At 39.5% G+C, this 15,418-nt stretch overlaps 1 protein-coding gene across 1 annotated transcript in view; it reads left to right on the top strand.

Annotated features, from left to right (window-relative positions):
• GRIK3 (glutamate ionotropic receptor kainate type subunit 3) overlaps positions 1–15,418 on the top strand; it is a 1,015,705-nt gene that overhangs the window by 936,074 nt on the left and 64,213 nt on the right. The window contains exon 12 of the mRNA XM_075336050.1: positions 8,816–8,934. Within this exon, the coding sequence (XP_075192165.1) occupies positions 8,816–8,934 (119 nt within the window). The remainder of the gene's footprint in view (positions 1–8,815; positions 8,935–15,418) is intronic.

Here is a 15,418-nt window from a genome sequence, read left to right as displayed (position 1 = left end):
TAGGGAGGTATTACCACTTATGGGTTTCCTATACTAGATAGAATTGATGGATCCAGTTAGGGGATCGCCAGACAAGCTGATGTCCAAAAAGTGCGCAGATTCTTCATGATGATTCACTTTGAATCTTAAATTCAAGTTGTTGTCATTAAAGTATCAATAGCCCTTACGGCCTCCTGGGGGGAAACAAAATCACCCATCTCGCATATTAAAAGCTGGTCATCAATATACCTTGTGTACCATATAATGGACTTTAGAAGGGGATTATTATCAACATAGATATACTGTATCGTTCCTCCCAGTAGGCCATATAGATATTGGCCAGTGCACACGAGAAACTAGCGCCCATAGGACACCCTGTAATCTGGAGATAAAAAACCCCATTGAACTGGAAAAAATTATGCGTCAAAAGAAAGCCTGTCGCCATAAGGATGAATTCCTTAAAAACATCACTGAATGAACTATATCTTTCTAGGTGGTAACTGAGAGCTTGCAGGGCTTCCTGGTGTGGTATACTAGGGTATAACGATACCACATCACTCATCACCCAGAAGGAATTTTTCATCCAAGTCATTCTGTCTAGGTTTTGTAAAAGGCTCTTTGTGTCCCTAATATAGCCTGTGGTACGTGTCATAAGTGGTTGGATATGGTGGTCCAACCAGTCACTCAGGTTACTGGTTAGGGAGCCCGTATTAGAAACTATAGGTCTTAATGGAGGGGGGAAAACCCCCTTCTGAATCTTGGGCAAACCCTGGAAAATAGGACAAACAGGGGTATCAACAAATAGGTATTCCTGGACTCTTTTATTAAAGATCCCCCATTCAAAGCCGTGTGTCAAAAGAACCTGTAGAGTGGAAGAAAAGTCTAATGTTGGGTCACAAGTCAGCCGTCTGTAGATGGAAGCATCACTCAAGATGGAATTAATTTCTCTCTCATATAATGAGTTGTCCAATACCACCACAGAACCACCTTTGTCAGCCCCACGGATGATTATACGGTTATTATCCTTCAATAACCTCAGGGCATTCCTCTCTAAAGGTGATAAATTATCCTGGGTCTGAGATTTCATCGAAAGGACCCCTCTGATTTCAGATTCGATGAGGTCTTGGAACATGTCCATAACTGGTGCCCTGGAAGCAACCGGGTAAAAACTAGAATTTTTTGTAACAAAAGGGGAGGGCTCAGAAACGTTCATGCCAGTATGACTCAATTCATGTAATTGTAAAATGGAAATCTGTTCCCTCAGACCTAAATACATCGGAACCTGGGAAGAGTCTACTGTAGGAGGTTCATGCTCATTAATGTCCGTATGGGAAGCATCAAAAAAGTGCCTTTTTACTGTCAAATTCCTGATGAATTTGTTGACATCCTTGAGGGTTTGGAAGAGGCTAGCTCTATTTTTAGGGGCAAAGTTCAGTCCTCTCTGCAAGATGTTAATTTGTGGCGAACTCAGTATGATAGCAGACAGGTTCAGCTCTGGAATATCCAGGGAATTCTGGCAGGTTAGTTCCTCCATAATTTGCGCCCCCTGGAGCATAGAGGATATCTCTCTTCTTTTATGGTTATGTTTCCTGCCCTTTCTCCGGGGCTTACGTTTTTTGATTGCAAGTAACTTCCTCTACTGGACTCATATGATCCAATGCTTCCATCAGTAGAATCATTATCGGTGGATGAAAAATATACTGTTTTGCCACCTTGCATATGCTGATTACGTTTTTTGAGAATAGATCTAGTTCTCAAAGCCTTGTGCCAGGTATAGACCTGTTTGGACTCATAGTCTCTGATGTCCCTGCGGTATTTGTTTTGTTTCAGATCTGCAATGCTGGATTCCACCTTCTCAATGGTGTTTCTGAGTCTCATATTTAATTTATCAAAGTCTGATGGATCATAAGTTCTTGTTAAGTATGTATGAACATCTTTGATTTTAGCATCCAAGTCCTGGATGCATTTAAGTTCTTCTTTAATAATTAGATCCATTAATTTTAAAGAGCATGTGGAAAGCACTGAATTCCACTCCTCCATGAACTGGTCAGAAAAAAACGTGAGTGGGGATCTTCTTAATCCTGAGACCCCTAGGGATCATGTCCTTCTCCATGTATTTTTTGAGAGTCATTGAATCCCACTATGTTTTAAGGCGTTGTATGGACAATTTCTCTAAGTCCCAAAATGTATGAATATCCTCATTCGGGGCATTATTATCCTTTGTAGGATGTGGGGGTGGATGCTCTGAAAAGACATTATCAAGTCTTTTTATCCGTTCCTCACTATCCAGAAAAGCAGAAGTATCCATTCTTGTGAGTTCAAAAAATCTACGTAGTCCGTGAAGATAAATATACAAAAATATAGATTATCTGGGTCTCCACAAAATATATATATAGGTCTGTGATTGTACAATTTCAACGCAAGTTGCAACAATATGGATGCGTTAGAATTAAAGTGTGTATAACGATATAAGCGATATATATGATCCTTTGTTTGGCAATAGGGAGCACGAAAATGGGACAATAATCTGGATAGAGAAAAAGAAATTTTCAGCTCACCTGTAGCCTGGGCTGTGGAATCCAGCAAGTGCACGGTATCCGCCGGCAGGTCCCAGCCGGTAATGCAGAGGTAAGAAGTTGAGGGGAGGATCCGGCACAAAAAAACTCCTTATAGTAAAAACATCGTAGCTTTTATTTTAAACGTTAAAAACCAACATGGAGTGGAGACCCAAGAATGTATCTATAACGGGGGAGCTTTACGCGTTTCGGACTTGAATAAAAACAAAAAAGTCCTTAGTCATAAGTGCCCCGTCTGTAACACAAGACTACTAAAATAGACTAACCCATCAGTCGGACACTGGGGAGGGGCGGAAGCAACATAATTGCATGGAAAAACAGGTGAAGAAGAGAAGCTCACATTAAATCGGATCACATTATTATATATAAGTATACATATATATATATATATATATATATATATGCATGCATACATATGCACGCATGCACACACACGTACATGCACATAAGTGACTCATTAGATCTTATAAGATGCAAGACCATCCACATGGATGTAAATAATGTGAATATGAACAATAACAGAAATAAAAATAAGTCCAGATTATACTATGCTAATAGCACATGATTATAAGAATAAATAGATTATTATGAATAGATGACTGTTCACAGAGAATGGAATAAATTACTCACGGAAAAAAAAAACAAAAAAAAACCCTTTTTATATTTTTCAAAAGTAGGTAAATGAATATATATATTCAGGGATATTCCTAAAAAATGTACCGTAGATCTGATCGGTCATTTGGGCCATCAGGGTATCTAGAATTGGATTTTGATATCCATTTTGCCTCAGAGGAAGAAAAAAAACCAAAAAAAAACCCTTTTTATTTTTTTCAAAAGTAGGTAAATGTATATATATATTCAGGGATATTCCTAAAAAATATACCATTTGGGCCATCAGGGTATCTAGAATTGGGTTTTGATATCCATTTTGCCTCAGAGGGAAAAAAAAACAAAAAACCTTTTTTGACACTTGACTCTATCCTTCAGCCAGGTGTGAATATAGTTGCTAGGAAAGCCTGCACGATAGGGAACCTTGTTGCACCCAGTATGTACACTTCGGAGAATAACAACAAAAGATCCTGGCTCAGCGTTTCTGGCTCTTACAAGTGTGGATCCAGCCGATGTGGTCTTTGTAGGTTTATGTACAATACCAAATCCATCGTGAGAAAATCAAGATGAGAATTTTACTATCAGTTCATTTATTAATTGTGCCACCACACATCTTATTTATGTGGCCACATGTACGATTTGCCACAAGGATTACGTCGGCTGTACCTCGAGAGCCCTTAGAGTTAGAATCTCAGAACATATCCGGGTACCCCTAACAGCGTCTGATCCTGCCTCATTAAGCTACGCCACACTAGTCAAAAAACGTTCCCTTTCTGGGTTAACTAGGCATTTTATTGAAAATCATTCAACAGATTTTTCGTCATTGATAGTTACTGGTATTGAATACATACCTCGACCCCCCCGAGGAGGGAACTGGTTCCAGGCTCTCCTTCTTGCTGAGGCAAAATGGATATTAAAACTCAATTTTAGATACCCTGATGGCCTAAACTACCGATCAGAGCTACGGTACATTTTTTAGGAATATTCCTTGACATATATATATACATCTACCTATTTGTGAAAAATATATATATATATATATATTTTTTTTTCCCTCTGAGGCAAAATGGATATCAAAACCCAATTCTAGATACCCTGATGGCCCAAACGACCGATCAGATCTACGGTACATTTTTTAGGAATATCCCTGAATATATATATATTCATTTACCTACTTTTGAAAAATATAAAAAGGTTTTGTTTTTTTTGTTTTTTTCCTCTGAGGCAAAATGGATATTAAAACTCAATTCTAGATACCCTGATGGCCCAAACGGTATATTTTTTAGGAATATCCCTGAATATATATATACATTTACCTACTTTTGAAAAATATGAAAAAAGGTTTTTGTTTTTTTTTCTTCCTCTGAGGCAAAATGGATATCAAAATCCAATTCTAGATACCTTGATGGCCAAAACAATCAATCAGATCTACGGTACATTTTTTAGGAATATCTCTGAATATATATATATACATTTACCTACTTTTGAAAAATAAAAAAAGGTTTTTGTTTGTTTTTTTTTTGTTCTTTTTTTTCCGTGAGTAATTTATTCCATTCTCTGTGAACAGTCATCTATTCATAATAATCTATTTATTCTTATAATCATGTGCTATTAGCATAGTATAATCTGGACTTATTTTTATTTCTGTTATTGTTCATATTCACATTATTTACATCCATGTGGATGGTCTTGCATCTTATAAGATCTAATGAGTCACTTATGTGCATGTACGTGTGCATGCGTGCATATGTATGCATGCATATATATATAAATATATATATGTATACTTATATATAATAATGTGATCCGATTTAATGTGAGCTTCTCTTCTTCACTTGTTTTCCCATGCAATTATGTTGCTTCCGCCCCTCCTCAGTGTCCGACTGATGGGTTAGTCTATTTTAGTAGTCTTGTGTTACAGACAGGGCACTTATGACTAAGGACTTTTTTGATTTTATTCAAGTCCGAAACGCGTAAAGCTCCCCCGTTATAGATACATTCTTGGGTCTCCACTACATGTTGGTTTTTAACGTTTAAAATAAAAGCTACGATCTGCTGTGTGTGCCTAAGATCGGATGTGTGTATCTGTGATCGGATCGGCTGTGTATCTGTGATCGGTTGTGTGTGCCTGCGATCTGCTGTGTGTGATCTGCTGTGTATATCTGTGATCTGCTGTGTGTGATCTGCTGTGTATATCTGCGATCTGCTGTGTGTGTGTTTATGTGTCGGATCTGCTGTGTGTGTCAGCGTGTCAGCTAGCAGCAGGGTAGGACAGCGTGCAGCACTGACCGGAGATCACAGGGAGGACCTGGGAGCCACGCAGACGTCCTGGTCTGGTGAGTTTAAGTCTCCTTGGAAGTGGGGGGGTAAACTTACCCCCAACCGTGTTTCTCCAAGAATAAGACCTCCTTCAAAAATAAGCCCTAGTGCTTTTTTGGGGGGCAAAAAAAATATAAGACAGTGTCTTATTTTTGGAAACACACGGTCTATATATATACATATATATATATATATATATATATATATATATATATATATATATATATATATATATATATACTGTATATTTCTGAAAGGAGTTGCCTGCCTTTATTTGAAAAAGTCTATCTATGAATGATCTATCTTTCATCTATCTATCGTTATCTATTATCTATCTTGGTCACTACCATGACATTCTGTGATGAAACTGCACCTCGCAGCCCCACCCTGACATCTCTTAATAGGTCGGAGCCATGCAATATGACCCAGTCAATTCCGCTAACACATGACATTCCGTGCCCCCAAGGGGTATTTAAGGTCCACTTGGCACAATGCAGCACTGACATCTCATGTTCCCGTGGGCAGAAGAAGGGTATTAGAACCAGGTTGACCTACAGCACAGCACCCAGCTTTCCCACAACCCTGATGGGCCAACGGGAACTTTCCACTAGCCCCAGTGGAACAGAATTCTGCCGGTCTGGTACAGTGCAGTAGACTGCCACTAGTTCCTCATGAGATATAGCCTGGTTTGGTAGCAGGACTATATAAGGCCAGAAATCAGCCCAGATAGCATGTAAAACTAAGTTGAACCCACAGACATGGGTTTTGTTAAATGAGATAAAAGAACATCCCAAGATTAAATTATGTATTTTATTGCCTTAAGGGCACACTAGATGATACACTATGTACAATATGGGATTTACAGAATATATACATCAGAAGTACAATTACAGAAAAGATATGGTTACAAACAGATACACAGATAAAAATGAAGTAAACCAATTCTGTGGTGGCCACGCTTCTCGTAGTAATGATTTTAAAACCTGTTGTCCACAAATGGAATTTATTGCTCAAAAACATATGGAAATAAGGCAAGCAGCAGACCCAGATAAGGAGACTTTGGAAAAATCATATATGCTTGAAGTTTTGTGACAAAAGGTGAGTGCATAAAACTTCAGTGAAAAGGGCACCAGAGAGCCGCTTTAATAACGTGCTGAGATTGGTACCACGTGTTTCTTTTTTATTATATACCCTGCAGGGAATCACCTTACTTTACAGATACACAGATGGATGAGTTACCTTGTTCCTTTGTGAATAGGCCTGGGGCTGGCTGGCACAGGGGGGTGCTTTGGAGCCACAAGTTTCCTGAGACCTCTCACACATCTACCACATGTGGCCACCCAGAGAAGAGCACCCACAAGATGTCTGCTCTGAGGTTATGCATCTAGGCACATTCCATGTTACCTCCCACCTGTGACCTAAGACTGGGCTGGCCTTTTACGTATCCAGGGAAATATAGATTTTCAGTTTTCCTTATATCTCTGCCCATGAGTGTTTCGCATGGAAGATATGACCATTATAATTTTCCTTATTATTTTACCTATCTATAGACAGGAAGCTTGGGGTGCCTATGGTCTTCCTATACCTAGTTATTAAATTATTCATGGCTATGTCCATTGCAAAATTTAGTGGAAATATGTGTGCATTGTGCTGTCAGGAATCTGGAAATATGCCTGCCTAAGTTGTGGGAGCAACGCACTCCCCAATATTGCAACTCTTTCAATGGCTCCATTCAGACTTTGTAAACTCGTAGTTTCCGCCTCCATCCTGAGTTGGACAATTCACTCAGCAGGAGAGCGTGTTGTTTTTCTTTGACTTAATGGAATTTTGTCACCTCCACCATTTGTTGATTTCTGGCAGAGCAGGATGTGTGTTACTGGAATATAACAGCTCGTTGACATATATGAATGTCATAATCCTCACCATGTTTCTCCGAATAATCCTCACACTATCTATCTATCCATCTATCTATCTATCATCCGTCTATTTATCTATGTTTACATATATCAAGTTAAATTAACACTAGAACTACTACTTTTGACTACTTTGCACCATGTATTTTTATATAGGTGTCACAAGTCCAGTAGTTCTAGTGTTAAAGGCATCACTCACAAATTAAACAAAAAATGTGTTTTATTCAACTGTCAAACAAAGTTTCGTTCTGCGGTTGAAATATTGCACCTTGGTGAGTGATTAAAGATTCACATTTTTTTCTCACTTGCATCCCTTGAGTACTGCCTCCACTATTCCTTTGTGTATATCCAAAGGACTATCTTGGTTAATGTCCTATCTTGGTTAATGTCCTAGGAGGGATTGTGTTCCTGGTGTAAGGCTGTGATATTTTTTTTGTTAGATATATGGAATAGACAGAAAAGATAGATGGATACATAGATATGAGATAGATAGAGAGATAGATAGATAGAGAGATAGTTAATAGACAGATGATAGAAAGATACATATGAAATCGATAGATAGATAGACTCACTCATTGGTTGGTCACCACTGAGGCTAGTAATTGGCTACAGTGGTCACATGGCAAGTATAGGTGATAGAGGAGCTAGGACTGGACTACAATGGTGCCTGTACATGAATATACATTTTTTTTATTACTTTTTATTTAAACAGGATTGGGCAATTCTCTTAACAAAATCTGCTGTTCTTTTGACCACTGCATTTTTGTTGTGTTTTTCATTTAAGTATTTTTTTTTGTTTGTTTCATTACACGATAATATATTAACATGAACTAACAAAAAGGCCAATTTCATGCAAACGTTTTTGCATATGTGTCACGTATACATTTCTATAACACATATTTTGGAACTTATGTGTTTAACTCTTAACCTGCTGCTATGAAATATGTGAATGTTTGAAAATGCATAACTTATGCTACATTTATATCTTCTAAATTCAGAAAATACTTATTAAAGTCAATGATTGAGTGTTAAGAATTCAGGAATAAGAATTCTGTATCATCATCGTATCATGGCTCCAAAGAAAGAGAGCTTAATTAAAAATCAACTTAACATCACTAGTTTTGCATAAATACTCTTTTCAGCATTAAAAGACCTGAAATACTGCATAAATTAAAACAATGGTGTAACGGAGAATTCATTTGATTTATAATTACATGCATTGTGGATCTGTGTTTAGGAGACAAAGACATTTGCTTGTGTGAAATTGGTCTGTTGGGTTTTATTGTCTTATAAATGTTTTGCTTCCAGTGACATAAAATTAAAGATAAAAAGAAGAAAATGATTAACACACTTTAATAATGGGTGCCCTCATGGAGACACCTAATAAATATATTTTCTTTGTATTCCTTTTTGCTACAGGTTTAGTCCTTATGAATGGTACGATGCTCATCCATGTAACCCAGGAACTGATGTTGTGGAGAATAACTTTACGCTGTTAAACAGTTTTTGGTTTGCAGTTGGAGCACTAATGCAACAAGGTAAAGCACAAGTCCCATGGGACTGCTTAATTTTCATGTTCTTTCAATTCTCCAAAACAAGACATTTGTCACACTATGACAGCTGTTAGAAAGAAAAAAAAATATTGTTGTCAGGAAATAATGTGTAAGAAATCATGTTGTCACCTTCTTGTCATAAAACACGAAGAGGAACTTTTTCAAGGTTTGCTGTCATTGAACAACAATATGCAGTAGATACTTCATATACTTGTGTGTTTCACCTTTAGCAACTAACATATCAAAACATAGGGAAAAAAAGGAAAAGATCTCAGGTGACATTTACGTAGACTATTATTTATGCATACACTAGTCTTAAACAAAAGCCACTTGGAATAACATGCACCATTTAAAAAAAAGTGACAAAAATTAAATAAAACTGAAGGCTATTTTCTTTCTGGTTGATATGGTTTGTGAAATGTCTTCCTTTTTGTTTGATAACTATTTACTTGATGGAACTAAATCAATCAAGTATGGCTCCCAGTTTTGGACCATGACCCTCTATAAATGTCCCATGCTTCATTATCTAGTAATCAGTACACAGTGGCATGAAAAAATTTGGCACCCCTGTTATTGTGAACAGATAAGCAGGATTTGTGTGCTCAAAAAACTTTGACCAAGGTTTCAGACCTTAATTTGCCTGTTGGGGTTATAGCTTGCTCACTGTCATTGTTAAGAATGGCCAAGTGATGCAAGTTTAACAGCTTTATAAAAACCCAGCCTACTTTAAACTTGTGGCAAAAAAACGCAACCATAGGTTCTCCTAAGCAGCTGCCTAGCACTCTGAAAATGAAACGGTGAAGGCCCACAAAGCAGGAGCAGGCTATAAGAATATTGCAAAACATTTTCAAACTAACCTTTCCTCAGTTCAAAATGTATTTAAGAAACAGCAGTTACAGAAACAGTGGAGGTCAAGATGAGGTCTGAAAGATCAAGAAATATTTCTGCGAGAGCTGCTCATAGGATTGCTAGAAAGAACCCCCAATTAACTGCAAAAGACCTTCAGGAAGATTTAGCAGACTCTGGAATTGTAAAATATTGTTCTACTATTCCGAGACACCTGTACAAATTTGGCCTTCATGGAAAAGTCATAAGAAGAAAATTTCTCATGTGTCCTCACCATACAATTCAGAGTCAGAAGTATGCAAAAGAAAATCTAAACAAGTTAGATGCATTTTAGAAACAAGTCCTGTGGACCCTTGAGCTTTAAAAAGAACTCTTTTGTCACAATGATAAAAGATAAGTGTGGAAAAAAAGGGGCACAGAATTAAAGAAAAATAATATATCCCCAACCATTAAGCATTGGGGTGGATCAATCATGCTTTGGTATTGTGTTGCAGCCGACGGCATGGGGAAGATTTCGCAGGTAGAGGGAAAAATGGATTCAGTGAAATTTCTGCTAATTCTTGAAGGAAAAATAACACAATTTGAAGAAAAATTGAAGTTGAAAAGAGGATGGCATCTGCAAATGGATAATCCTAAATACACATCAAAATCCACAATAAATTACATCAAAAGGCACAAGCTGAAGGTTTTACAATGGCCTTCACAGTCCTCTGATCTGAACATCATTGAAAATATGTGGCTAGACCTCAAAAGAGAAGTGCATGGTCACTTGAATCTCACAGAACTGGAAGACTTTTCCAAGGAAGAATGGATGAAAATCCCTCTTGGAAGAATGGATGAAAATACCTAAAAGTCACCTTTCCTGCCTTCTGCTTCTCACTGCAATCCAAAGGGTCATCACTGAATCTTTGGATTGCTGCCATAATGAAATCCATTGGTCTCTAATTATATTCCAGGGCTTCTGGGTCTCATAGGCTGAAGTGGATTCTGGTAACGTCCCACAGCCTCATGTCATGACATCTCGGTGTGGGCTGTGTCCTTTGTGGGCACATGCGCACAACTCTCTAGCTTCTAGCAAAGCCAGAAGTCCTGGCCTAATGTGAGAGGCCCCGAGGATATTAGTACTTCCAATAGTGATCTGAAGATGGAACAAGAATCGGAAAGGTGGCATTGAGGAGCAGAGGAGCTGGAGAGATGATAGATATGGTGAGTGAAAGGATTTTTTTTTTACATTTTTTAACATTTTGACGGCATTTTATAATTCTTAAAAGTGGAGGGAAGAGAACACCATATTTCTGAATCCACACAGAAGCTAACTATAAAAAAAATCAAAATAAAAAAAAAAGTAAAATTGAATTCCAGTTTAATTTATTTCCTTATCTATAATATCTAGATTTATCTCAGGGGTGACCTTGCAGAGCGCCTACTATCACTTATCCTTGCTGTACTAATGCTAGTTGCAAATCATGAAACACAATTATTTTCAAAACTAATTAGTCAGTGACAGCATCTTATCATTTTTACTCTATATAGTAGTACAATGGATTTGAAACAAAGCATAACAATTAATTTGAAGTGTAGATTTTATCCTGGAGATGCAAAGCAATTTTTACAGTGACAGGTCATCCAATCAAAAATTGCTTTATGGTACCACAAATGCACCAAGCAAGTCAAAACATAAATAACTGATTCTGACTTTTTGTGACTTGCTTGTCAAGGTTGCGGTACCCTAGAGGTCACTATGATAACTTACCTGTGTTATGCTGTATTATAACAGCTGCACAGAGCGTTCTTTGGCCAAATGACCTGTGTTGAGGCCAAAGTCACCATGTAGCCCCAGCAGTAAAGGTCTTTTCCAGGAAAATCCTGAGCAGCAAATAGAAACCCACGGGGGGGACCAGCAGCATTGTAAAATGAGCACCATCAGTACTTTGAGCAGTTTAAAAAATAATTTTACTTAAGTGGGCTTTACACGCAACGACATCGCTAACGAGATGTCGTTGGGGTCACGGAATTCAAGACGCACATCCGGCCTCGTTAGCAACGGTGTTGCATGTGAAACGCAGGAACGACCATTAACGATCAAAAATACTCACCATATCAAATAAAGGGAGAGAGACTGTACACAAGGCTTAGAAAAAGTATATAAATTTATTTAATCCAGAACGTACAAAGTAGTACAAAAAAGTTAAAATAGGATTTTTAATGAGAGGACCAGCAGGTAGCGTGCTCACACCACAACTCAGTGATCAGAGTCTGTAAAGATTAAATGGCTGCACAAAAACACCATATTGAGATGCCTGCCAAACACTGCTCATATGGTTAAATGTAAATGGCTGCCATACGGCATGCTCTGAGGACCAATGGCCATACAAGAGAAAGATTAAGCAGTGCCAGAGGGCATGACAATATATGCACGTAAATGAGTTGAAAAAACTCCTCAGCAAACTAGATAAAGAGTCATATACCTGAGTTGTGGGATGAGGATCCGAGAGACCCCGACCTATAGGTTTCGATCTTAATGCCTTCTTCCGGGGGTCGTGCCTTCTTCCGGGGGCGGCCTCATGTTCACAAAGAGCGCCCTTTTATATCAAAATGCACCAATGAGGAGACGGAAGAAAAAGGCCAATCAAATCAGCCTTTACTTTAGTAAGTATAACAAGTAACAGCCCCATCACCTGATTGGCATCCGGAGAGGCGTGCTTGTTCAAAAGGGGCATGCATAGCAGATGACGTATAATGTAACTATAGTAACAGCCAAACAATAGTGCCAATCCAACAGCACTCAACCCTAAACTGCAGACAACATAAGCAGAAGGGGAAAGTGTCACAAGAAGCAGCCAATCGGAATGCCAATCATAGAATAGGCTGCCGTGATCAGCCCTCCAGGCCTCTCGCCATTGGTGCATTCGGGTGGGAGTATTCATCATAGTGACGCCGCTTTGGTCATTACCCGGAGCCCAGGAAAACAACCGCAGCATCCTATATGGAGTTAAAACAGAGGGATCTGACGGTTCAGATCGCCGAGCAGCGTCCCGTGGCCAGGCGGCGCATGCACGGAAGTCCCAAGAATCAACACACACCGTGAGCGCGTTCAGCCGTCGCCATAGAGACAGCCACTTCCCAAACAAGGGAAGTGGGCGTCACAAGGCCGGAAGCATTTATGACGCGCCCAGGGTGAGGCCGAGCCATGTAAACAGGCGCGCAGACGCACAGGCAAACGGGAAACTGTTAGGGGGAATCGAGAAGGGCCCACAAGATACTTGAATAGTGCTGCCAAGTATGTCAAAATGAAAACAATATCATACTAAATAGAAATAGCAGACCTCACCCAACGCAATAAATAGTTGATTACATAAATAAGATTATATAAATAAGGTCATACACATAATACGCATGTTATGCACGTCCAGGCCTGCAGTAAAGATCGATGTATAGTTCAAGATGACATCTTGTGGACATAAGTGTTTCTGTATAGCCCGTCATAGATTCATTATTATGAAGGATGGATCCAGTTCAGAAGTTGAAACCACCATAAATAGGAGTATACGAATAGTTGCAAAAGGGCGCATGCTAAAATATAAAGAAAACAAATTTAAAAACAAATTAAAAAGAGGTTAATATAGCAGTGGACAAGGATACTGGACTAAAAACGCACAGAATCAGACAGTAAATATACAGCAAAAGATCACAGAAATGGAGCAAAACTCATACATTCGTTTAATCCAAAAGGCTGGAGGGTTTTGAGAGTCCAAATCCATTTCGTTTCTCGTTGTGCGAGCAGGCGGCTTACATTGCCCCCCCGAATATTCATTACTATTTGGTCAATCCCACGTACCTTCAAAAGGTGAGGATTACATTGGTGGAATAATTTAAAATGTTTAGGTAAGGTCTTTAAACCTTCGTTGTATTCCTCATCTTTTGCGGCCAAGATGTCACGTACGTGTTCTCTGACGCGGACCTTAAGGGCCCGTGTCGTAAGGCCGACATAGATACGGGGACAGGGGCAAGTCGCATAATAAACTACTGCTTTTGATAAGCAGTTAATCCTTTTCTTAATTAGAAAAACCTTGCCGTCTGAGGAGGAAAAGTCACTAGCTACCTCAATGTTTGGACACGCAATACATGACCCACATGGTGAGCAGCCACTCCGACTATTACGCGAGCTACAGGCAAGGGAGGGGAAGGGAGGAGCAGGTTTGTCACGCTTATCGTAATGACTCGTAGTCAGTAGATCTTTGAAGTTCCTTGCACGTCTAGCAACAATTGATGATTTCTGTGGGAGGTAATGACACAAAATAGGGTCAATGGTCAAAATAGACCAATATTTAGACAAGACCTCTATCATCCTGCCCCAGTGCGAGTGGTATTGAGTAATCAATCTTACCGTGTTGTCAGGCGTTTGTGTCTTCCCTCCAAAGAGGAGGTCTACTCGTGAGGCTTTTTTTGCCCTATTATAGGCTCTCTTAATAGAGCGATTACTATAGCCCCTAGCCCCGATCTTGGAATCTTTTCTTCAATTCGAGAGCCCTAAAATCAAAGTCTGATTCCGATGAGCAGATACGACGAATATGCAAAAATTGTCCTACTGGAATAGCACGCACAGTGTGGGCAGGGTGAGCAGATGTCGCGTGGAGAACCGAATTAGCCGAAGTAGATTTTCGGTACAGATCCGTTTGAAAGAATCCGTTCTCATCACGTGTAACCAATACGTCGAGGAATTCGAGGGACTTTCCATGGAACTTGTATGTAAGATGTAAATTTATATGATTGTCATTCAAGCCCTGAAAAAATGAACATAAATCAACGGGGTTCCCCTGCCAGATAAAGAAAATATCGTCGATGTACCGTGTCCAAAAGGGGACACGGTCCATCGACGGCACCGAATCTGACAGGAGAAGGTCCCTTTCCCACAGCCCCAGGAACAAATTTGCATAAGAGGGCGCAAATGCCGGCCCCATTGCTGTCCCCTGGAGCTGTAGGTACAGGGACCCCCCAAAAAAGAAAAAATTATGAGTCAGGGCGAATTCCAAAAGGTCCATGACAAAGTCCCTCTCTTTCCCAGACATGTTGGACATAGACAGAAAATATGAGACCGCCCGTAGTCCGTCGCGATGTCGAATGCTAGTATATAGCGATTCGACATCGCAAGAGACCAACAGGCAGTCACTGCTGACGTGCAGGGAATCGACTTTCTGCAAAAAACTACTAGTGTCTCTTAAATAGGAAGGTAGGGTTTCCACCAGGGGTTTAAGCAGAGAGTCGATGTAGACACATACCCGATCCAAGAAATTGCCCACCCCGGACACTATAGGCCTCCCCGGAGGTGTGGTACTATTTTTATGCACCTTGGGTAGTAAGTATAGTGTCAGTACCGTCGGTTCCAGAACCAAAAGGGAGTCAAATAAAGTCTTCTCAATAGTTCCATCATCCAAGGCACCCTTCAAAAGGGTGTGCAACTCACTGGTAAATTTGGCCAGGGGATTAAAGGTAAGTCTCTGATAGCAGTCTCTCTCCCTCAACTGTCTATTGGCCGCCCTCTCATAAAGCGTACAGGGCCACACGACAATATTCCCACCCTTGTCGGCTGGTTTGATTACAACGTCCTCCAACTTCTTGATCC

Source organism: Anomaloglossus baeobatrachus, chromosome 2 (genome assembly GCF_048569485.1).
Source record: "Anomaloglossus baeobatrachus isolate aAnoBae1 chromosome 2, aAnoBae1.hap1, whole genome shotgun sequence".
Lineage (NCBI taxonomy): Eukaryota > Metazoa > Chordata > Amphibia > Anura > Aromobatidae > Anomaloglossus > Anomaloglossus baeobatrachus.
This window is presented reverse-complemented; position numbering and strand designations above follow the sequence as displayed.